This window comes from Andrena cerasifolii, chromosome 3 (assembly GCF_050908995.1).
Source record: "Andrena cerasifolii isolate SP2316 chromosome 3, iyAndCera1_principal, whole genome shotgun sequence".
NCBI lineage: Eukaryota > Metazoa > Arthropoda > Insecta > Hymenoptera > Andrenidae > Andrena > Andrena cerasifolii.
The window spans coordinates 12,954,235-12,977,219 of NC_135120.1; the positions used below are offsets into that span (position 1 = coordinate 12,954,235).

Below are 22,985 nucleotides of genomic sequence, written 5' to 3' on the forward strand. Positions count from 1 at the left end.
CATCTTGCATCGATCGGCAAAGGAATTCGAGCACGAAGGCTGCGATGCGACGCGACGCCACTGGCTCAATTTCACGCGCGCGTTAATCAACGAACACTGATTGCATTCCTCTATTATCGTATTACCGTCGATTAATTGTCAACTTGGCGTTCCAAGAAACGCCGCGATAGCGTTCGTCCTTCAACCGTACAAGTGATTCGTTAGATCAAACGGGGTATGTTCACGGGCTTCTTTTTTTCTCTGATTTCCTTCAGTTCTGTATTTAAAGTAATAAAACGCGTTTTACAGTAACAGTAATTTCAGTCAGCTGTAGCGTAATAGTGACGTGATAAATTCGGCAGTTAGATTGCAGCAGTAAGACTCCTTAACAGCACCGCGTACAGTCGCACACTTATACAGTCTACGGCCTTCCTCTTTAAAAATAAAGCTGAGGATACACACTTGATACGATCTTAAGCGAGGCTCAGCTTCTATTTTTCTCACATTTTTTTCCCCTTTACTTTCACGCCGAGCTGCTTTGCTGTCTCAGCAATTCCTCGTCCACTGACCACACGTATACATACATAGGTATACGTAGTTGGTCGATGGTGAAGATACAAAGAAATGAGTCAACTGATCCAGGCATTAAAACGGTAAAGTAAGCATGCCTCGAGGGTCGGAACACCAACCTTGAAAAAAAAGTTATGGAGGTAAGGAGCAGAACTTGCTTGGGATCGTACGGAGTATCACGACTTTCATTCATTTCATTCCTCCTTATTCCCACTGAATGATGCTCGGAATACCGTGTAAGTACCAGGTACCTATGTACCAGTGATGCCAGAATCCTGGGTTTTCGCTAGTGCTGTGATCTGAAGCACAGCACTTCGAAGCGTTTCGAATCTGTATATATGACGAAAACTTCGAAGCACTTCGGACATGACTCGAAGCTTAAAACTCTTGAATGTCTTGGAAATCTTGGAAGTCTTGAAAGTCTTGAAAATGAACATCTGGTTGTCAAAAACCAAGCTGATCGGCAAAAGGGTCTCGCCAGGGTCGCGGTTTATGATTATTGTTCCGCGAGTCGGCGGTGGACGTACATATATGTATCCCGCGTCTTGAGAACGACTTACAAGGGAACATCCCGAACCCGGAAATTCAAAAAATTCTTGTCGACAAAATATACCCGCAGAATCCAAGCATTTTTAGGTCACTAAAAGAGTTTTCTGACTCAAACGGTGAGAAGAGCGCTCCGCATTGAATCTTCTTCTTTCGAATGAGACCTCTCCCAGGCCAAAATCTGCTCATATAAGAACGAAAAACGAAAATTCGTGACTACATTCCCAAATCAGAGTTCCGCCATATTGGCGATAATACATAGCAAGTCACGTGACAAATTTAGTTGAGGTAGTAGATACGAGATGGCGCCTACTCGGGAGGACTGCCAACGTGGATTCATAGCAAAACTGAAACGATAGCTGGATATACGAGCCACAATAAAAGCATGATGCAGTCAATGTATGCATTTTCGGACGATTGTAGGTTAGGTTATATTCATTTTAGGCATACATTGACATAGGAACTGCTGGGAATTATATACATTTACTAAATTAACGCTTTTATCGTTACATATACATCACTTGAAATCGCTGTCGTATTTATGTCATAGTAATTCAGGCAGTTAGAACAACAACAGACTAACCTACATTAAAAAAAAAATTCCTATTGTACATCGATGGCTTACAATTAGTGCACACATATTGTATGTCCACTTTTAGCGTTTTTGAGAAAAACAGGTTCAAACATTCAATGGTACTATATAATTACTTAAATACTTTTTGCATTATTGTAATATAGGTATCACTGAAAGTATGTAATTAGTAGTATAAGTTAGAATCTGCAAAATTATAATAATAACTCGACAATAATGCTTGGAAGTTGGACATGCTATTGTAACCAAGTACAGAGGAGGACATACTATACTGAATGATATTATATAAAAATGAATGAAAGGAATAATACTGGAAATAATTTCACTTCAATATTATATTTATTTTTAAAGTAACAGGAATAAAAAAGTAATTCGCAGTAGATATAGGAAGACTTTAAATTTTGTTTATTTATTGTTACATTTTTCCAAGAGTATTTTCATCCAGTAACGTCTCCGGAGAGCAAATCAAAGAGCGAGAAGTGGCACAGATGTTTCGAGACAGTGACTGTTTAACGAAGAGACGCAGAACTTTGGAGCGCCTCTTATTTGCAACTTTAAGGCGAGGCCTTTGAAGCTGAAATTCATAATACCTCTTTTCGCTTCATGTTCTCCTGATATCTGGGCCAAAATCTGGCAAAAATTTTCAGAATGCACAAAATTGGGCTTTGTAACAGGAGAACATGATGTCGAAAGAGGTGGCACTAAGTAACGTCTTCGGAGAGAGAATCGAGGATGCCTTCGAAGCTGAAATTCAGAATACCTCTTTTCGCTTCATGTTCTCCTGATACCTGGGCCAAAATCTGGCAAACATTTTCAGAATGCACAAAATTGGGCTTTGTAACAGGAGAACATGATGTCGAAAGAGGTGGCACTAAGTAACGTCTTCGGAGAGAGAATCGAGGATGCCTTTGAAGCTGATATTCAGAATACCTCTTTTCGCTTCATGTTCTCCTGATACCTGGGCCAAAATCTGGCAAAAATTTTCAGAATGCACAAAATTGGGCTTTGTAACAGGAGAACATGATGTCGGAAGAGGTGGCACTAAGTAACGTCTTCGGAGAGAGAATCGAGGATGCCTTCGAAGCTGAAATTCAGAATACCTCTTTTCGCTTCATGTTCTCCTGATACCTGGGCCAAAATCTGGCAAAAATTTTCAGAATGCACAAAATTGGGCTTTGTAACAGGAGAACATGATGTCGAAAGAGGTGGCACTATGTAACGTCTTCGGAGAGAGAATCGAGGATGCCTTCGAAGCTGAAATTCAGAATACCTCTTTTCGCTTCATGTTCTCCTGATACCTGGGCCAAAATCTGGCAAAAATTTTCAGAATGCACAAAATTGGGCTTTGTAACAGGAGAACATGCCGTCGAAAGAGATGGCAAAATAGGAAATCAGGTTTTTGCCGAATTTCTCCTATACTAGGGGATGAAAAATTTTGAAAAAAATCAGAGACATTTCTGTTATCGGGGCACATATTGGAGAATTGTTTCAAATTTTTAAATTGAAAAACCAAGCTGTGAAAAATAAAAAACGCCAAAAAATGCTGAAAAATGCCGATTGTGTATCGAAGCAGGCTTGGCACTGTTATTATATTTTTACTGTAAGTACGTATGATTGTTGCTATTGTCCTGAATTTTTTTCAGATTTTTAAATTGAACAACCAAGCTGTGAAAAATAAAAAACGCCAAAAAATGCTGAGAAATGCCGATTGTGTATCGAAGCAGGCTTGGCACTATAATTATATTTTTACTATAAGTACGTATGATTGTTACTATTGTCCTGAATTTTTTTCAGATTTTTAAATTGAAAAACCAAGCTCTTAGCGCCTCTTATTTGCAACTTTAAGGCGAGGCCTTTGAAGCTGAAATTCAGAATACCTCTTTTCGCTTCATGTTTTCCTGATACCTGGGCCAAAATCTGGCAAAAATGTTCAGAATGCACAAAATTGGGCTTTGTAACAGGAGAACATGATGTCGAAAGAGGTGGCACTATGTAACGTCTTCGGAGAGAGAATCGAGGATGCCTTCGAAGCTGAAATTCAGAATACCTCTTTTCGCTTCATGTTCTCCTGATACCTGGGCCAAATTGTGGCAAAAATTTTCAGAATGCACAAAATTGGGCTTTGTAACAGGAGAACATGATGTCGAAAGAGGTTGCACTAAGTAACGTCTTCGGAGAGAGAATCGAGGATGCCTTCGAAGCTGAAATTCAGAATACCTCTTTTCGCTTCATGTTCTCCTGATACCTGGGCCAAAATCTGGCAAAAATTTTCAGAATGCACAAAATTGGGCTTTGTAACAGGAGAACATGATGTCGAAAGAGGTGGCACTATGTAACGTCTTCGGAGAGAGAATCGAGGATGCCTTTGAAGCTGAAATAGCCACTAAACATTTGTTGTCATATAGCATATATTTAGGTTATATTTTCTGTCACTTCGAGGAGCCGACCACATAATAATCACGCGCATCCAGTCTGCGCATTTTCACTAGCCCAATTCAACATTCAATACAATTTTGTATATATAATGTTTGTTGATAACTGCTTTCTGCAGAGGACGTGTAATAAGTGTATTTCATGTTCTGTTTCGGTGCTTTGCTAGTAAAAAAATGTCTAACCTAACAAATTTCATTTTCTGGGGACATTCCCTCATCTATTTTCCCTTTTCACTTAGAATTCCTTACTAGTAACGTAGAATATTGTAGCATAAGCACATTTCATGTAATTAAAATGTACAATGAATTTTCTACGTTTACAGTACCAGCCGACTTTCCGTTTAAATTTTTATAAGTATAACGGAACAGCTGAGAATTTCTTTCCTTATTCAGAATAGAATACAGAAATAGCAAACAGCTCCCTCTCGCGTTCACCGGGTAATCGTCGGTCTATCGGTATAATCGGCCAGGTCACGTGACGTGTCTACCCCCTTAATGTGGTAGATTTTTAAAAGCAAGTCATTGCGGAAGAATCATTTTAGGTGTTGTCTTTAGCATGCCTTTATATATGATTTGAAATAGAAAGGAGTAAGTGGATGAAAGGCTCATTAAATAATAATACTCTTTTATCACATAGCTGCATTTTATTGAAATAAGTGAAATGCAATACAATGAAATGTTTCAAGTGTAATTGGATAATTCGGCTGAAGCAGTGTCTTGTGCAATTTTCATATCGATAAACAGTCGAAAATGCAGCCGGTGATTGCATTTCGCCTTTTACGTAAATAATTCCTTACCTGTAAAGCAGAAATATACACGATTAATAGTCGCTCTAGCTACAGTATGTACGATTAGTTACATCGCAATTCGCATCGGCTCACTCTAAACAAGTCACACGTATGCATGTACGCACACCCTCAGCGTTTCAACCCATCTCAGAGTAGTTGCTGAGTTGGACGCTGTTCGTGAACAGAGGCCGCTGAATTCAGTCCTCAACACAGGCGAGGTTCTATACCTCGTCTGTGCCTCAAACTATACGTCGGTAACATAGTTTTGGTGGTGACAATCCTCTATTTCTTCGTTGTTGTCACCGCAGACCCGGTTGGTGCATCGCTTTAAATCGTCGTGCGTCGAGCAGGTGAAACCGTTCAAACGAAAATAACGCATCGTAAATACGTACGAGCCGGCGCGGCGGCGCATTGCAAGCCTCGACCACCAACTCAGCGGTGGCGTTAGTAGGCCCGATAGTATAACGTTTAAGACGCTTCTTTGTAATCGTCTCGCCCAGGCCCTCAATTTCGGCCGCGAAGCAATTGCGAAGCATAACCGAGGCAAGTTCCGTTGCGCCTAAAGAAATTGATTACCAGCTTTACCTGAGCAAGTAGTTCGTCATTGCGCCTATCCACTTGCGATTGCACGAGAACGAGTTGAGGCAGTGTAAAAGGAGAGCTGCGATGAGCGTGAAAGGGGAGGAAGCGGAGGTTAAAATTGATGCGACGGTATCGAGTGGGGATCGATGGAGGGCTCGGAAGGAAATGGATTCGCCGGAAAGGAAAGCGAAGCGGGCCTCTTAACGTCGCTCCGGAGTCGAGGTTGCCCGCGCGAAAAACCGACGAGTACAAATCGAGCGATTATGCGGGAGACGTGACGCGTCGTTCACCGTGACGCGACGCGACTGTCTGCTCTTGGGGAACCGCAATTGGATTGATTTCAGTGATAAATCGTCCCTCGGCCCCGATTCACGCCCAAACTAAACTCCACTCGCGGCGATTTATTTTCTGATCCGGCTAGTACCTAAATAGGTACGTGGATTCTTCGTTCAATTCAACGAGATCAGGGAGAACGAAGCGCCTGGCGCTGAACAGGAGACGTAAGACGCGGAAAGTTACGCAAAATCTCGGCACAATCAAAATGGAAGACCAGCAACGATAGGGGTCCCACGACGGTCAGGGGACAATAAAGAGTTTTAGGAGGCTGCGACGGCTGTGATAAAAAGACGCATAAGTTGACGCAAGTAGTTGGAGTAACGATAATATCGGTAATAGGAGCAGTGGTGGTGGTCGGTAGGAAGGAAGGAGGTAAGGAGGCGTGTGCGCGTGGTGGCATTGTAGATATCGGCATAGCACGCATACGCGTACGGACCGCGACCCTCGGCGACGTGCGCGCCTCCAACTCCATAGGTACATACATATATCGAGAGACGAGAGTGGTTATCACGAGACTGCGATTGGTAGTGCCCTCTGACCCCTTCGAAGCCATGGCTCCGCCTCTCGGTTACGCGCCTGAACGTGCGACCGTTAAAAACGCGTTTCTTTCATTCGGCTAGCTGGCGGTCAACCTCATCATCCCCTCGTTCACTGTAGCCGCAACTGCAACGCGCAAGGATCCTCCGCGACGATTCATCCCTTGCTCCGCTTCAGCTCGTCCTCGTTATTCTTGGTGCAAACCCTTCGATCTTTGCATTTGCACTGATCAAGGATCGCATCCTGGCCACGGAGTTGCTTCTGATCGTTCGAATCCCTAGCAGCGCGTTTCAGCACCCTTAGCTGTGCGAAATAAAGTCGCCGGTTCTGGTGCTCCGCGAAAACAGGATTTCGACTTGAAGACGTGGCGCAGAGTTGGGCAAAATGTAATCTGATTACAAATTACAAAGTACGGTTAAACTGTAATTGTGTAACTGATTACACATTATTTTCAGTAATCGTTCATTTAGATAGTTGACAAAACGAAATGGTCAACTACCTAAATTAACAATTACAGAAAATAATGTGTAATTAATTACACAAATTACAGTTTAATCGTAATTTGTAATTTGTAATTAGATTACATTTTGCCCAACTCTGACGTGCCGCGACGGAGAAGCCTGCTCGGCTCGACGTCAGGTCTCTCGGCTCTCGCGTCCGAGCTTCCGGAAGCGCGTATCGTTGGTCGAGGAAGCTCGGTTGTCGGTGGACGAGGGACTTTCGACGGGCGAACCGAGTCGCAATTTATCGCGTGGGTCGCGAATACCAATTGAAACACAACGAACGCGCATTACTCCATCAAGAAACGGAAGACACGGAGCCCGGTTTACCGGGGCGCGTTCCCTTTGATCAGGGGCCCCGGCCGATTGCCTCGTAGTTCGTCAGCGACGATCCACCGAGCTAATCGCTCGATCGAACAGCCGCTGGAAAAACAAGGCGGCCCCAGACGGCCCGAGTTGTTCCAGTTTTCACTTTCACGCTTTCGTTTGCCAGCGGTGTTTTTAACCGTCGTCGTTATCGCGCGACGATTAGGAAACATAGAAAAAAAAAAGACGGCCATTTGCTCGGTTAGATCGTGACGCAATCGTGGACGCGATACCGCGCTGGAGTATCTTCTCCGGTTGGTCCGTTTCATGAATTTTTCAACACTCCGAAGCGTTGCGCTGGTCGACGATGGCTGCCAGTAGTGCCAGTGGTAGTTGAACGGCGAGATATTTTCTTCCGTTCGCGGCGATCGAAAGCCCCGGAGAAATTGGTACGGTTGTCTATCAAACAACCCAGTTCACGACTCGAGGTGAACGCGGTTGGTGAAGAAGCACTCGTGTACACCTACGTGTACTCGTGTACGCGTACATGATCGAACTGGCCCGACTCGGCCGGGCGGCGGAGGGGTTATCGGGACGGGACCCGCCAGCGTATCTCTTCCATGGAAGCGATAAACCGAAGGAACACACCGATCCTAACCCGGCCCAACTACTGCTGCATCGCGAGCATCGGACCCGCGCTGGATTCCTTCCAAAATTCGTCGCCCTCGGTCCCCAGCGGGGGATCGCGACCGCAAACTTTCCTCGCCGGGCCGGAAATACCCTATTGCGCGCGCTGTGACACGGTAGGTAAGCGCTCCGATAACGTTGCCCCGCGGCCAACCACCTTCATACCTTTTCCCCCGTGATGGGCGGCACCGCGAGCGAGAACGTTTTACCTACCTTCCCTCTGGATCGTCGCTGTCCTCGATCTCGATTCGATTTCGTCCACGTTTACAGCGTCGAGAAAAGAATCGAAATTTTTGAACCGCAGCCAAACCGACTCTGCCTACCCAAAAAGGCTACTCGTCTTTGCCTAACCCAGTCTCTCCCCCTCCGTCTCCCTTGCTCGCCGTTTCTTTCTTTCGCTCTGTCTCGCTCTCTTTCCCCTGCCAAGTTAGATTTATCGAAATTCTAAGCATCCGGCTGGCTGGAGGCTCTCCGCGCGCACGCCACCACCGCTCGCGATCTCTTGCGAGCCACCCGGGCACAGTTTTTGCCTTTCCGCGCGCGCCTGCCCGGCTCGCCACGAACCCGTCTTCCCCGTGATTTATCCGCGATTTATACGCGCGCGCCTCGACAACTCGCGACACGAGCCAGGGGACGCGGATCCGAAAGTTTGCGGGATCACCCCTGCTGGCGATCCCTCAAACATCGATAACGTCCCTATCGATCCAACTGTCCCGCGCATAGGCGCCTAATATTCTTCTCTATTTTATTCGCCAAACGTTGGTGCGATTGAAACAATTTGCAACATTCCCTAGGATCTTTCTATCTATTCGCAGTTAGTAGAGAAGCATTTGGACGCTTTTTAAAATTGCAGAACTTTCTTAGAATTGGTCCAAACCACGTGAGTTTCGACCGAAATTCCCGAAACCAGCGATTTTCGACCTTACTCTGCGATCCTTAAGCGTTTATAGCTCAGACGTTAACTGATTTTGATGAAATTTTAGGCACGCGTGTAACCTACTTCGATCTACAAACGCGTGTTTCTGAATTTTCATTACAGGCTCGCAAAAGAAAAGTTTAAAAAACGACCTTTACTATTTTTCTTGCTATTCCGAACAAATGCATTTTTTTTTCAAAACGACGATTCACGTCACTTAGCAAACTAACCCTTCTAGCTTCCAAAAGAAACTCATGTCGTTTGGATTAATTAAAAAAAAACTATGCGATTTTAAAACGCGTCGAAATACTTATTTTACTAACTGTATACGCGAAACCAAATGGATCGCAGAGTTCGCGCACGCGTTCCTGTACTGTTAATTACTTTAGCGACGAGGTGAAGGCAAGAATGGAAAAGGAGTCGAGGAGAGTGTAAAGGCAGGCGGACGAGCAGGAAGACGAGCCAGGAGGAAGGTTGGCAGGCAGGCAGGCAGGCAGGCAGGCAGGCAGCGAAGCGAGCAAGCAGCAGGGGAGAGGATAAAGAAGGATCGAAACGAGTCGCGTTCCTCGAGCGAGGGCACGCGGGGTCGCGCTCGCAGACGGAGGCATCGCCGTCACGTCGGCCAGAAATCACTGCCGTGCGTCGGGGAAAATTCGCTCGGCGATTGTTTATATTGAAATACGTTCGTGCAGGAATGCTCGGAAACGGTCGAGCCTGGGTAGATCGCGCTCGGACGGATGAGCGTAAGGTTCTCTTACGAAAAATAAGTCGCCACTGCCACCGAGCCATTCGTAGAATTCTCCATCTCTCGCGCTCCCAGCTTCGTCCTCTCCCTCAACTGTTCCCGCTTTCGCCTGCTCTCGGACCGCAGCTTTTACACCGTTGATAGACTTACAAGAGAACAATTTGGTCGGCGAGCGACACCGATGCGTTTCGTCTCGCGTCACTTGCAACCGTGCATCGATTTGTTACGTACGCAGCCCTATCTTTGAACTTTTAAACCCTTTCGGGTGTCCGGAATGCGCGTGACCCGGCGGGGTCAGAGTTTCCTGCAGTGGTGGGATGCAACCGAGTTTTCCCGGGAAACCTAATATTCAATGAAGGTATTCACATCCCCGCTACTTTTTTACCGAATTTCATGATATAAAAAGGGCCACGAATCAATACTCGGGGGCTCATTTCGAGACTAACACGCGTGGACGAAAGAGGCTTGCGAGACCAAGTAGTGTTTTCCTTCGAGCATTGTACCAACTTTTACTATAAAGTACGTAGAGTTACTGATAGGTGTTGTGACTGTTAACTCTTATTTTTTGAGACCCCCGCATTTCTCAGTGCGTCAAAACCGAGAGGTGGACCTAGGTACCGCGACAGAAACACTAAACAATTGTAAAAGACTGAGATTATGTACAGAGTATAATTAGTTGTTATAAATTCAGTGTTCTCTTCAATCATCATCCGAATTTCCTCTTTGAGACCAACCCACAAAGATACCCCTTTATCGCTCAAGGGGTATCGCATTATAAAGTTACGAGGCTAAACTAACATTCCTAGTGGCTCCCGGGGATACCAGACCCCGGTTCGTCCACGACAACCACCTTCCTAGTGGCTCCCGGGGATACCACACCCCGGTTCGTCCGTTACTAACAAACTCCAAGAAACAAATTCAATCCTCGGCCTCGCAGCCGCCACTCTCATTGCCCTCAGCCTCGGCTCGTAACAGATTCCGCGCCAAAGAAAATAGTTGAACACTTGCTGGAGCTTACTCACCTGCAATTCTCGTCGATCAAACCCTCGCAAACATATAGGCACTTGTATGTAAAGGATAGTATATACTTCTTCTTGTATTCGTACATTCGTAGCTGCGTTTATATTTATAATCATATTTATATTTGTATTTATATATATATGCATATATATTAATTATGTACAGGTTTTTATACAAAAATGTTCTCGCGCCTTTATACATAACTCTGTATAGATATCTTTTTCGTTCTACGTACACATCCAACGATAACGCAATTCGTGCTCGGTATAATACAATTTTCCCGTTCCGACGAGCAACCGCGCTCAACCGGGATCTGTTCGAAGCAATTCGCGTTAACCGTTCGAAAATCCTCGCGTTCCCGCCCGATTCGCCAATTTTCGTTCCCTCGATTCCACGGAATTTTTCAGTCCACTCCACTTTCGCTTCTTTGGATTCCGGTCGAGGCGCGTTTCTTTCTCGCTGTAGGTGTCACGTGTGGTGGTGGCGATAGTGTGTATTTGTGAGTGTGTGTGTGTGTGTGTCGCTTTTAAGAAACGATCGCTGCTTAAAAATATTAGAAATATCCCATATACCCCTAAATGGTACTCTAAGTAACTAGCTCGACATTGCCACAATTATCGTAACGTAGTATTCAAACATTTTGTTTCTCTCTTAAATGATCCGTCGTCCTCTTGCTCGCACAATCCCATGCATACAACATACAACGCACCGTGCTCCGGTAGTATCGTACAGTATTTATAGAGTAAAAAAAAAAAGAAAAAGCACCGTCTCGAAAAACCGGATTTCAAATTTCACGTATATACGTGCATATGTATATCACATTGCATTCGCAGAGTCTCCTCGGTATCGTTCCCCTCCGATCTACCTACGCGCGCAATCGATGGCTCTCGGAGACCGAGCGACGAGCGGCCTGCGACGAGCAACGTTTCGCGAAAGAAAAATATATAGGCATTTGCCTGCGCACCGTCGCGTCGTCGCACCGTCGCACCGTTTCCGAATGCTTTCGCCGCATTTACTCGCTACCTATTTCGATCAGGAAATATCGTCACGATCCAATTTCCCCTGCCGCGCGAAACTAAGCACCCTGCGGAGAAACGAACGGGGTTTCGGGCTCGATCGGGGGATCGATTCGATTCTGCTACGCGTCGCAAACCTCGATGGGCGTTGGGGAGTTAATCTTCGAAGGAATCGTGTGTATTATCCGTTGCATCGAACAAATACACGGTGAGATCGTCGTACGTTCGTTCGTTGCTATCGCGCGCCCTCGTCGCCCGTCGGCGGAGACTCGGAGAGGCTAAAGGCAAAAGGAAAAACGGCCAGAGATCGCCAGGTAACCGTCTGTCGCGACTCGTGCAATTCGCAGGCAAATCGCCGTTCGATGCGTAACTGCGGCTAGCTGCTCGCCGAGGAAACGGGGGGCGACAGAGCCTGAACGACGCCGGCAGGGTTCCCCCTCGTATTACGCATTTCGGTTAAACGGCTTCGAAAAACTAAGCATTACAACGAAACGATTGGGAGTAAACTTCAGAATCCAGAATATCTTAGCCTCCTATGCAACGATCGTCCTCGCAGAGAAGAACATATTTCTTTTAATAAATAAAACACGAAAACAGGTCGTAAAATTCACTTAATTCTTACGCTCCTTATGCATACGCATGCCTACGCTACGATTTATATTCTTTCGAAGAATAATAAATAATGTGCTAGCCGCTCAACGTTTTGCGTTCCCTGCCACCGCTGGCGCGTTAACCCGGCGAGAGGCGCGCCCCATATTGCAACACCGGTTGTCGTTACCGGGTGAAAAATACCCAAAATTCAAACGTAAAGAACCACGGTTTCAGAATATCTTTACTTAACTTTGTAATTTTTATGCTAAAGTACAGTGCTTTAAGAATCAAACGAAATTTATGAAATATCTTAACATCTTTAATAGAGTTCTTTAAAAAATTGTAACAAAAACTCAGTCTTCATACTTTCGCAAGTAGCGCCTCTGTGGTAAATTTTACCCAGTAGCGCCTCCCGCCGAGTTAATCGATAATCGTTTACAAACAACTGGTCCTTTATTTCTCGGGAATAACTACTCAGCGACAAAGTCCATGGAAATCGTCGTGGAATTTAGTAGAGCCGTTCTATGGTAGGGTAAAGGACCCAATTACTGTCGCCTTAAGCTAATTTTACTTAAAATAACGAACAAATAAACGTTGTAAAGTCATGCGCAAAAAGAATTATGTAATTCAACCTATAGTCTATACTATAGATTATATACTATACTTTATTTATTCGTTATTTTAAGCAAAATAGCTTAAGGTGACAGTAATTGGGCCCTTTACCCTATTTAGCGTGTCCGTCGAATTCACGAGACACGCGAGAATAATCACTGTAGGTACCTACCTGGCAACGCATAAACTGGGTGTCCGTTTAAATAAAGGGGAATTTTTTTTTCTCGTAGGCTTAGATCGTTCCCCCGACACAGGGTCGTTAAAATCGCGTCGCGAGCTATTAGCTATCGGCGACGCATGGCTCGTTTAAAATAATTATTAAATTTCCCTTCGTTTGCGTTGTTTACAACGAAAACCTCGAAAGCTAAACTTCAGATAACAAGCAAATAGAAAACGTCTATACGACCAGTAACGATAGCTTATGAATACGATACCTACGCTAGAACCGAGGGGTCCCTTTTTCCGGAGAGAGCTATTAATTATTAAGTAGTCCGGATATCGGAGAGGGTGTAAAGCTGCAGACGCCAAGCAACTGGCCGAACAAATATTCCGCGGTAGCGAACGAACGAACGAGACGACGACGTAGGTACTTACGAACGGTCGACGACGTTACCTGCCACGAACATTCTCCTACACCTGCAACCGCCAGGGCAAAACGTACGAAAACTTGCTACATTGCGCATCATTGAAACACGTTTCCACTGAACTTAGACTAAGAGTGGTGGTAAGACGGAGTTGGGTAAAACAGCAGCCCCCAAACGCCTCGCCGTCGAACGTAACGGAACGCAAGCTCGAACGCGTAAGAGGATAACGAGACGATTCCGTGGAAAGTAAGGTTTCACGTTTGACAGACGCGTTGACGGTGAATCGGGATGGGCAGAGATCTCGAGGAGAGGAAGATTGCGAGATTCCAAGCCACGCGTCTTTTAAAGGCGGAGAGTGAGAGAGAGAGAGAGCAGGGGGAGGGTGAAATTCTCGGGAACGCGGGCAGCAACGTTCTTCGGAACGAGACGTCAAAACGAATGACTAAGGGTTTCGGCATGACTCGACTAACGGCAATTACTCGACCGAGAGATCGACGCGAGATACCCACCGAAGATCTAGCAGATCCCCCGCCGTCGATTACAAATGCTAATTTATGATTTCTTCGCGCCGAGTCCCTCTCTCGCTCGCTCCTCCAACCCTCTTAGTTCCCGTTTCTTTTTCGTCTCTGTCAGCGACCGTTCCCGTACCGTGGCACCGAGACGAGAATCGAATGGTTTCACCGATTACGTGAGCGTCGCTCGAAATAAAAGAGTCGCGGAAGAGAGGTTCGGCGCGCGCGGGGCCCCGCGTTCGCGCTCGTTTCTATCTGCCCCGTTCGATCAGTTCGGTTGCGCGCGGCTGAAAAAGGGATTTAAACGCGGCCCCGCGATTCTGGCCGTCCAGCTTGAAACGCCAGTTGGCGCCTCCGATTCTTCGCCCGAGCAACGTCTTTATCGCGGCTTTCGTTCTCTCCGCCCTTCTTTTCTCTCGAGCCTGTTCTCCCGTGACGCGCGCGCTTCGTCTCCTCCGCCCACTTTTCTCTCTGCTCCTCCTGCACCGTCGCACAGCATCGTACCGCACCTCGTACACCTTCGCGTTAATCACCGCTCTCCATTCCTTTCGGCCTCCTCCTCCTCTGTTCGAAGTCCACAACAGTGATCGCGCGGCGCGGGAAATTAGAGCCCCTCGCGGGGCAAATTCTCCCTCCGAAGCTGGTCGGCGACAGCTCCTGGCTCTCGGCTCCCGAGTTTGGTAGCAAAGAATTATTCTAAGTAGGTTGCCCGAAACTCGAACGTCGTTCGACTTCGTAATTGACGTTGTACATACGTATCGGCGGCTCGACGATATGCCAGTATTGAACTACGTTGGTCGCATTGGCACATAATTGTACGATTGATGCGCGTATACGTGGAATCGCGAGAAATCGTGGCTTCCCTTGAACTTTGAAAGGCAGTACGAGACGGCGCAACAGCTTCCGAATGTCGTTTCACCCAACGCCAACCACAGTCTATTGCTTTTCGTTCGTAGCCGCGCCTTCTCCTCGATGATCCCCTTTGCTGGATCGTTCCATCGAACTCGGCGAGTAACGCGCAAGCTTGCTCGCGTCCGAGGGGAAAAGCGAGGCTCTCGCTGGGCTTGTGCGCCAAGCGTGCTCAGTGAGGGTGGCCGACGACGCGGAGCGGCCGCGCGCGGCCACAGTTCCCCGGGCGATCGGGGCTCTCGCGAGGCGTCGGTTTCCAGATCGAGCGAGCAGAACGAGGCGCGGCTGGATGGCGCACCGCTCGAGTGGAGTTTGCGGGGAAGGTCGAGCGGCAGCGTGGGCGATCGAAATTCGATTGGACCACGGGACGAGACGGGAAGCGACAGTATTACGCGGATGCTAGCTGTCGCCAGACAGAATGTCACATCGTGCTCATGTACGGCCAGTTGAAGCTGCTACCGCTCAGCAGCATGTCCCTGATGAGCGTCTCGATCGGCGTTTTCCCGACGAGCCGGACGAAGAACAGCTGCTCGATCACCTGCGAGGACACCGTTCTCAGGGATGGCAGTCGAAGCAGCAGCTTGCCGAACCTGGTCGGCTGATTCGGGTACTGGGTCCTGCAGTACTCCTCCAGGGCGCACTGCGACTTCTCCTGAAGGGACTCGATGTGCGCCACGTCCGACAGTCCGCACGCATCTGAAACAGAACGCGGAGAGCAACTTCGTTAGCCGGTCCGATTCATACAGTCTCTCCGTCACCTGCGGGAGAGAGTCGGACGGGGGCATTCGTAGGGGCGGACGGGACGGGGTTGCGCCGCGAACAGCGAATGTCGCCCTCGGGCGAGCAGACACGCAGTCGAATGAGAATCGGGAGCCGTTGGAATGCGTGCCAACTAAGTAGCGGGAGAGACGCCTCTGCCCGCGCAACGCGCAAACGTCGGACTAATCATGCGGGCTGTCCCTTGATTCCACCCTACCGCGCGAAACCTTCCGCCTTCGCAAAACTTCTCGCCATTGTTTTGCCTCCCCTACCGTCCAATATCCTCCACCGGGCACCCTTCCTTCTTTCTCGCCATCGACACGCTTCAACCTCCAACTACGGCTTGCCACACGGAATTCGGAAGCCGTACACCGCGCCGCGCGACAGCCCTGCGTCCGAGCAGCGATCGACGTTCGGTCCGTGAAACTCGTTAATCGTTTCGGCTTCCGAGTCTCTTCCCCCATCCATTCTCTTCGCTCGCGACGGTCCCTGATCCATGGACCTCCTGTTCCTCCTCCTCGGGCCTCGGCCACCGTGGACGTGGAGGTCTCTTTCGGAATGCAAATCGCATTATTTCCATACGTACGCGTAATGGGCCATTACGCGCACGTGGCGGCCGGGCCGCGACGCGTAAAGCGCAAAGGAATTCGCCGATAGCTCGTATCGCGTCACGCGTCGGTCGCACGCGCCACTACCATTTCTTTCTCCTTTTCCGGCCCTTGGCGTCCTCTCCCGCAACGATAAGCTCCTCCGCGCAATCGACTCGTAGGTATTGATTAGCGACAACGATCCCGGAACGCCGCGCCTGGCTCTTTCCAACGGATTTTTCGCGTAGGTACAGTTCCACGCATCGTACTCTCCAGCTTGCTTGACTTCTGTCCGCTAGGTCAACCTCGACGAGAAGCTAGGAGATGTACGTAGATATTAGTTTCATTTACGATCGACGAGGGTTCAATTAAAGCAAACCGCAAGGAATCCGCCAACGCGCGACCAATAAACAAACCGTCGGATTGCCTCTCGGATGTCGTCAGCGCCAATTCACCGCATCAATTCGAATAATGCCGTTGAGTGGCGTCTCTGCTCCTCCACCCCTTTCCCCTTGGCCACTCGATCACGATTTCTCCTACCCCGTTGCTTCTCCGCGCGTTAAACGGCTAAATGCTCTGGCGCCTCGTTGACCAGCCTCACCGTAAATTAACTGATTTTAAACTCCAACCACCCCCCACCCCCCTACCCTCTGCCTTCGTGCCTTTCTCATTCTCTCTCCACTCATCTTCTTCTGACTTCTCCCTTCGTTGTCATTGCGACAATTAACGGAATTAACCCGCGAGCGAACGCACCGCGTGCATTTCTCTCCAGTTATTTATGCATGCGAGTAGAGATGTCTCGTCGAAATCCTCCGAATCGTACCGTGTCTTAGGGTCATCTTTTCCTCCTCGGCGACGGATGGGCTTAACATATTCGTGTGCGTGAGATAGGTACGCCTGCCCTACGTGGCACGATAAGAAATGGTCGTGATATCGACGAACTTTTATGAAAGAGGACAGATTCGATTGTAATGTAAATGTTAAGTCTCGCTACTGTAGGTAGTTACTTGAGTAGTACCTAGGTATAGTGGCGACGGAATGGTGTTCTATTCCGAATTGATAGCGGTAACGCATGTAAATGCGAAACGAGAGTGGTAGGGTAGACCGGGGGCGGTAGTAACACTTTGACTTCGGAATACGCTTACGCAAAAACTATTACAGGTACAACAACAGTTTTTAGTTTTTACGAAAATGTTACTTACTTATCTGACATTATTTGAGCCACAACAGTTTCGCTGTATGTCAAGTAGTATTCCGGTTATTAATCAAAAATGAGAAGCGAAGAAAGTGTTACAACCGTCCCTGACACCGGATCGGTTGTAACACTGCGTGCAGTCGATAGTAGCACAAATTTAACTTTACAAAATTAAAATATTTATTGATTTTAATTATAATAATAAATGAAAAAAGTGAATTTTGTAACCAATTATGCGGTGTCGCAATTGTGGCAGAAATAGAAAAGGTTTTGGCTGGTGCGTTCTTCATGTGATTAATCCTTACATTCAGTATATTTCACCCATTTTTTATTCGGTTTGCTTGTGCTGTGCTATAGGATTCCATGCAAACAAGACTCCCCGACTGCCGATGTTACAATCGCCCCCGACTAGTTTTTTTAACTTAAATTATAAATTTTTATTAACGAGACACTTAAAAGTGATAACTACCGATCAGTATTACTTTAAAAATGGCCAGATTAAATATTAAAAAATAGAGAAAACACGTACTTGCAAAGGGAGTATTTATATTACAATTTTCAATCAGTAAGGAAAAGTTACTTTAGGGTATTGAAAAGTTATTTTCTTCACTATCTGTGTATCTATACTGCTAGGATATGGATGTGTGTATTCCAAATGTCATTCTTCACCACATTTCCAAAATAGTGTTAATATCTAAGGTGAATGTCCCAATTTCTGCTGATTAAGAGATAACTCGTCATAAAGAAGGTGTAAAAAAATTGTTTGTGATGAAAATTTGCAGAGTAATTGATTAATTCTTTAATAATAAATCAACCAATTCAAAAACTATTTAAGAAAGATATTTCAAGATTGTTAACTATTAGTAATTTCTAATTAAATATATAACGCTCTAAATGTCCCTATTTCTGCTGAAGAAAAATAGCGATAATGTTTAAATAGTTTAGAATTATTTTCTTGCAACTATAGTACAAACGTAACGCATATAATAATAAGAAAAACACGAATTGATCAGAAATGGGGACATGAGCAGAAATTAGGACATTCACCTTATCATATGTTTTGAGATATTTAACGTGTTACAATCTTCCCCCTGTTACTATCGCCACCGGTCTACCCTATGGGGACTCTAAAAGCCTAAAGCACCCAAGCTATGTGACAGAAATTTACATTGGATGTTTGGTCTATCCTATACCTAAGTAGTTTACACGCGCGTCGCGCGCCCTATCTCAACGAAACGCTGCTTTTCGCCTCTCATCGTTAAATCCAATACTTTTCGCGTAACGACTGTAAACCAGCGAAAGGTCGTGGAACTCGCCGCGTACGCGCACGGTGATCGAGCTCCTCTTCTCTCTGGACGAGGAGCAATCGTTTAGGATCGTAAACGTAAGAGAGAAATGGCCCTGGCGGAGGTCCTGTAAGGAGAGCGGGCATTGCAGTGCGGGGGTGGAAGAGAGAATAGACGGGGCGGGAAGGAAGAAGAGGTGACCGGGGAGAGAAGAGAAAGACAGTGGCGGGGATTCTTTCATGCCCTTCGGAAACGTCATATAGCTGTCTGGTGGCGCGGAGGCAATATTTCACGCCGGTAGGTCCGCCTGTCCCCCTTTCCATCCTTCGTTCCTACACTTTTGAAGGAGTTTTTACGGAGTCTCTCGATCTTTAATCACAGCTCGACCTTCCATTGTCGGTGACGTCACCTCCGACTCCGAAAGGGTGTTCGGGGGGATGCTTTGTGTCGAGCTGCGCCGATCCCTCTCCGCGTCATTTGTCTCTGGATGCCTTATTTGTACGCGCATACAGTGAAACCGCGCGAACGCATTGGGAATGTAAAGGAGACGGAACAGAATGGAACAGAGCAGAGAACGGATAAATCGGCGCGCGACGAGAAAAGCCAAAACGGGGAAAAGTTCTGGGGACGGAGAAGGAGCAGAGGCTTCGACGCGGAGCGAGCCAGCTTCGGTTTGCATCGTTTAAAGTTTATAAAGCACGGGGATAAGGTTTCCGGTCGACGCGAGACGAGCCGCGAAATCTCCAGCAATCTCCGCGAGACGACGATTCCTAAGACCTCCCCTGCTCGCAGGGAGAATCGTTCCATCGATTCGCAAAACCGTGGGATTATCGCGAGAGGACGCAGCGTAAGCCGAATGTAATACCTGTACCTAAGTAAGTAGGAAGAACGCTCGGTTATGCGGATAAAGAAAGACCGCGTATCGATCGTGTCCCGGGACAAACTTTTTCTAAATATTCTGTCGCGACGTGGTCGTTCAAGTACTTACGGGAACGAGCGATCTGCAGCGGTATTCGAGACGAACGATTCCTGGCGCAGGAATTCGATAAGATGCGATTCCTTGGGCGATTAAGGAAATAGGTAGGTATGTACCTATACCTAACGCAGGGAATATGGAAGAAATGAAAATCTCCTGTTTCTCTCCAATATGTACCTATAGATAGTACAGAATTTAATAGGAGTCCCTTAGCCGCGTCTCTAAAGTCATTAGGTATGTAAGTAGTGGATATCGACTTATTCCACGGTCCGAGATTCAAGACATCCGAATAGTCGCGAGTTTTCTCTCCGTTGCTTTTAATTCTTAACTTTGAACCTTTGAATTTTATTGTCCTAACACCAGTCGGACGAGGCTTTTCTAGGACGAAACGTTCCTCGACGAAATCGTTGTTGCGCTGGTAATTATAAGTTTGATGTACGCTGTGGCGCCTCGGACTTCCTCCTGGACGGCCGCGGCAGACGGGTTCGCGAGTAGGTATGCTCAATAGGGTGTGTCAAATTTATGGGTAAATTTAAAATTTTTGAATGTTTAAAATGACTAGTGACAAAGTAATGCTGTTTTTATTCCTGAATCTGAAATTATCTTTAGAAATTGATTTGAGTAAGGGTTAGCTACTTCAAATCACAGTTGAAGAAAGTGAAAATTAAGTAAGATTTAACTATAAACTACGTATTCATATACTGCTTGAACGGAGTCTTGCTTACATAAAAGCATGAAAATGAAAATAAAAATATGTGGAAATTAGTATTTATTACATTCACGTGAAAATATATGGAAATGTGTATTTATTACAAAATAAAAATATATGTAACTTTAGCAACAGACCTAGCTATATGTCATCTATCTAGTAAATTTAATGCTATTTAACAAAGTCCACCAAAGAAGCGATATCTAGTTTGCTCCTGTTGCGATTCATAAGCTCAATTATTAATTTTTTAAAAATAATTTGAGTAATTTTCGTATTTTTCTATAATTTCAAATGAAATTCCAACTAGGTAAATAATGCATTACACAAAATTTAAAGGTAGTGGTTAATTTTAAACCTGCAATTGCGTCGTTTTTCCACCAGTCGTTTTTAAAATTGAAGCAATGAAAAAATTGACACACCCTAATGCTCAACAGGGACGGTATATTCCCTATTCATCTAAAGTAGGTATAATTATCGCGGGAAAGAGTTGCGCGTGGTCGATGTCTCGTTGCTGGTTCATCGAGAACGAGGGTAGGCCAAAGTAAAAAGCGCTATTCTTGTTGAAGCGAAGTCTACTCGCATCGTGGCATCCCTTCCGCACAGAGGGTGAGTAGGGAAGAAAGGGGAGAGGCGGTAGAAGTTCTCGCGGGATCATAATGAGTGCAGAGATGGGGGCGCGAGCAACGATTATCATAACAAGGCTCGTATTTGGAGATGGGACGCCTCGTGGTCGTGCTCGTGCTCGTCGTCCCTATCTCCGGTACGCATCGGGCCACGACGCGACACGCATTTAATCGGCACCGGCATACGTGCCTCCTAGCTGCTACCTATACCTACCTATGCCTACATCAACCGTATAAGCGAACCGTTTAGGACCTATATTGTCATGTTAACGACGACAATGCCAATCCCATTAGGGCATTCGGGTTACGTGTCGAACCTTTAGAATTTAGAACTTTAGACCCAACAACAAGCAGCCCTTCTCGCTGTCACCGAGCCGGGGCCAGGTCCTCGCGACCTTTCTCCTCTTTCTTTTCTTTCGCTCTTTCGCTCTTTTAGATCCTCTGCAATCTGCTCTGATTTTCGACCACCACCTCGATACTCGATAGCCACGCGATAGCTGCCGAGTAAGGCTTCCATTATCGGCCCGTTGAATCGGCGCGGCGCATCGCATCGCGCGAGAGTTGACGAGAGAACTAAGTAGAGGTGGAAACGCCGCGAACCCTCTCAGACGGATTATGACACGCGGAAAGTTCACGACCTTTTGTCTGGTGTTACCCCCGATGGGCGAACACCGGGGGTAATCCTCTAACTGGGCCGTTATGCCGTTGTTGACATTTAGCCCCCGCGGCTGCTCTCGAAACCGGTCCACGGCGTTACGCGCGCAACCCAGACCTAACCGAGAGAGCTACGGAACCAGAGGGCAGAAGAAAAGAGACGGCCCGAAACGGGTAGACCGTAGTTTAGGCCTAGAAGCGTAGAGTGGTAGACCCACCGCCTGCCTATTCTTCTATTTCACGGCACGAGAGCCCTCGCGGGCAGAGATCGAGAGGAACAGGAACAAGAACAGAAACAGGAACAGGAAGAGGTGGGGCGCTAGCAGGAAAAAAACTTGACCTTCGCGGTAGGTACCTGCCCTGATCTACCTGCGAATACAGAAGCGGACGAAAGCTGTAACGCGAGAGGGGAGACTGGTCGGACAGACGGCCTGGTAGGTGGTGATGCTAGGAACGCAACGGGTTAAGGGGGTATACCCGTTTGAACCCTCGGAAAATGTGTAAGTTTTGTGGATTTTTTTACAAGTCAACGGCTTGATGAAGATTTCCCGCTCTTTTTACTGTCTTTAGATAGTATTATGAACTACTTAAAAAAAAAGTTTCAGTTAAATAACTATTGTTTTTCGCAAGTTATGCATACATATCCGAAAGTCTCTCGATTCTAGACGGCTAAACGGTGGGCCTAGAAACTCGCGCTACGTTCAACCAATTCACTTCCAATTTTGCACGCAGGATCGTAATAAGATTCCACATCGTCCAACGAGGCCTTTTTTAATTCCAATTCCCCGTTTATTATTTATAAACAAAAAGGTGGACGTTTCTCTTAGAAAAATATAACTTTACTTTTGATCTCTCACCATTTCTTTACTTTTCAAAATTTTCAAAATCGGCCCCGTTGGACGATAGCTATTGACATGCTTTATAAGAAGATTTTATTGTTTTTGATTTCAGACACGACATACGGCTGTTTTCAGGCCCACTGTTTAGCAGTCTAAAATGGAGAGACTTTCGGATATGTGTGCATAACTTCCGAAAAACAATAGCTTTTTATCTGAAACTTTTTTTTAAAGTAGTTCATGGTACTATGTAAACATAGTAAAAAAACGGGAAATCTTCATCCAGCCGTTGACTTGTAAAAAAATCCACAGAATGTACACATTTTCCGAGGGTTCAAACGGGTGCACCCCCTTAAGCAAAAGCTTCTCCTAGTGGATAGCTATCAATAAGTAGCGCGCCAATTTTTCTCCTTGTCTTCTTCCTACGTCCTCGGTGTCTTTCGCGTTGTCACCTTCCAGCTTTCAACCTCTCTTACTACCTTAATCCAGCGATTCCTCTAATTTAACCTGATTTCACCGTGCTCGATCCCGATTCTGAATTTATCAAGAAATTGTTCGAGCACCAGAGAAGCTGTCGCTATTCCAAGCTAAAGATCGAGA

General features: G+C 46.4%; 1 protein-coding gene across 3 annotated transcripts in view; it reads right to left on the reverse strand.

Annotated features, from left to right (window-relative positions):
• Window positions 1-14,670: 14,670 nt before the first annotated feature.
• The window catches only part of Svp (COUP transcription factor 2), a 68,191-nt gene continuing 59,876 nt past the window's right edge, over window positions 14,671-22,985 (reverse strand). For all 3 annotated transcript variants that reach the window (XM_076808888.1, XM_076808887.1, XM_076808886.1), the window contains one exon: window positions 14,671-15,456. In XM_076808888.1, the coding sequence (XP_076665003.1) occupies window positions 15,216-15,456 (241 nt within the window). In that variant the 3' untranslated portion in view covers window positions 14,671-15,215. The remainder of the gene's footprint in view (window positions 15,457-22,985) is intronic.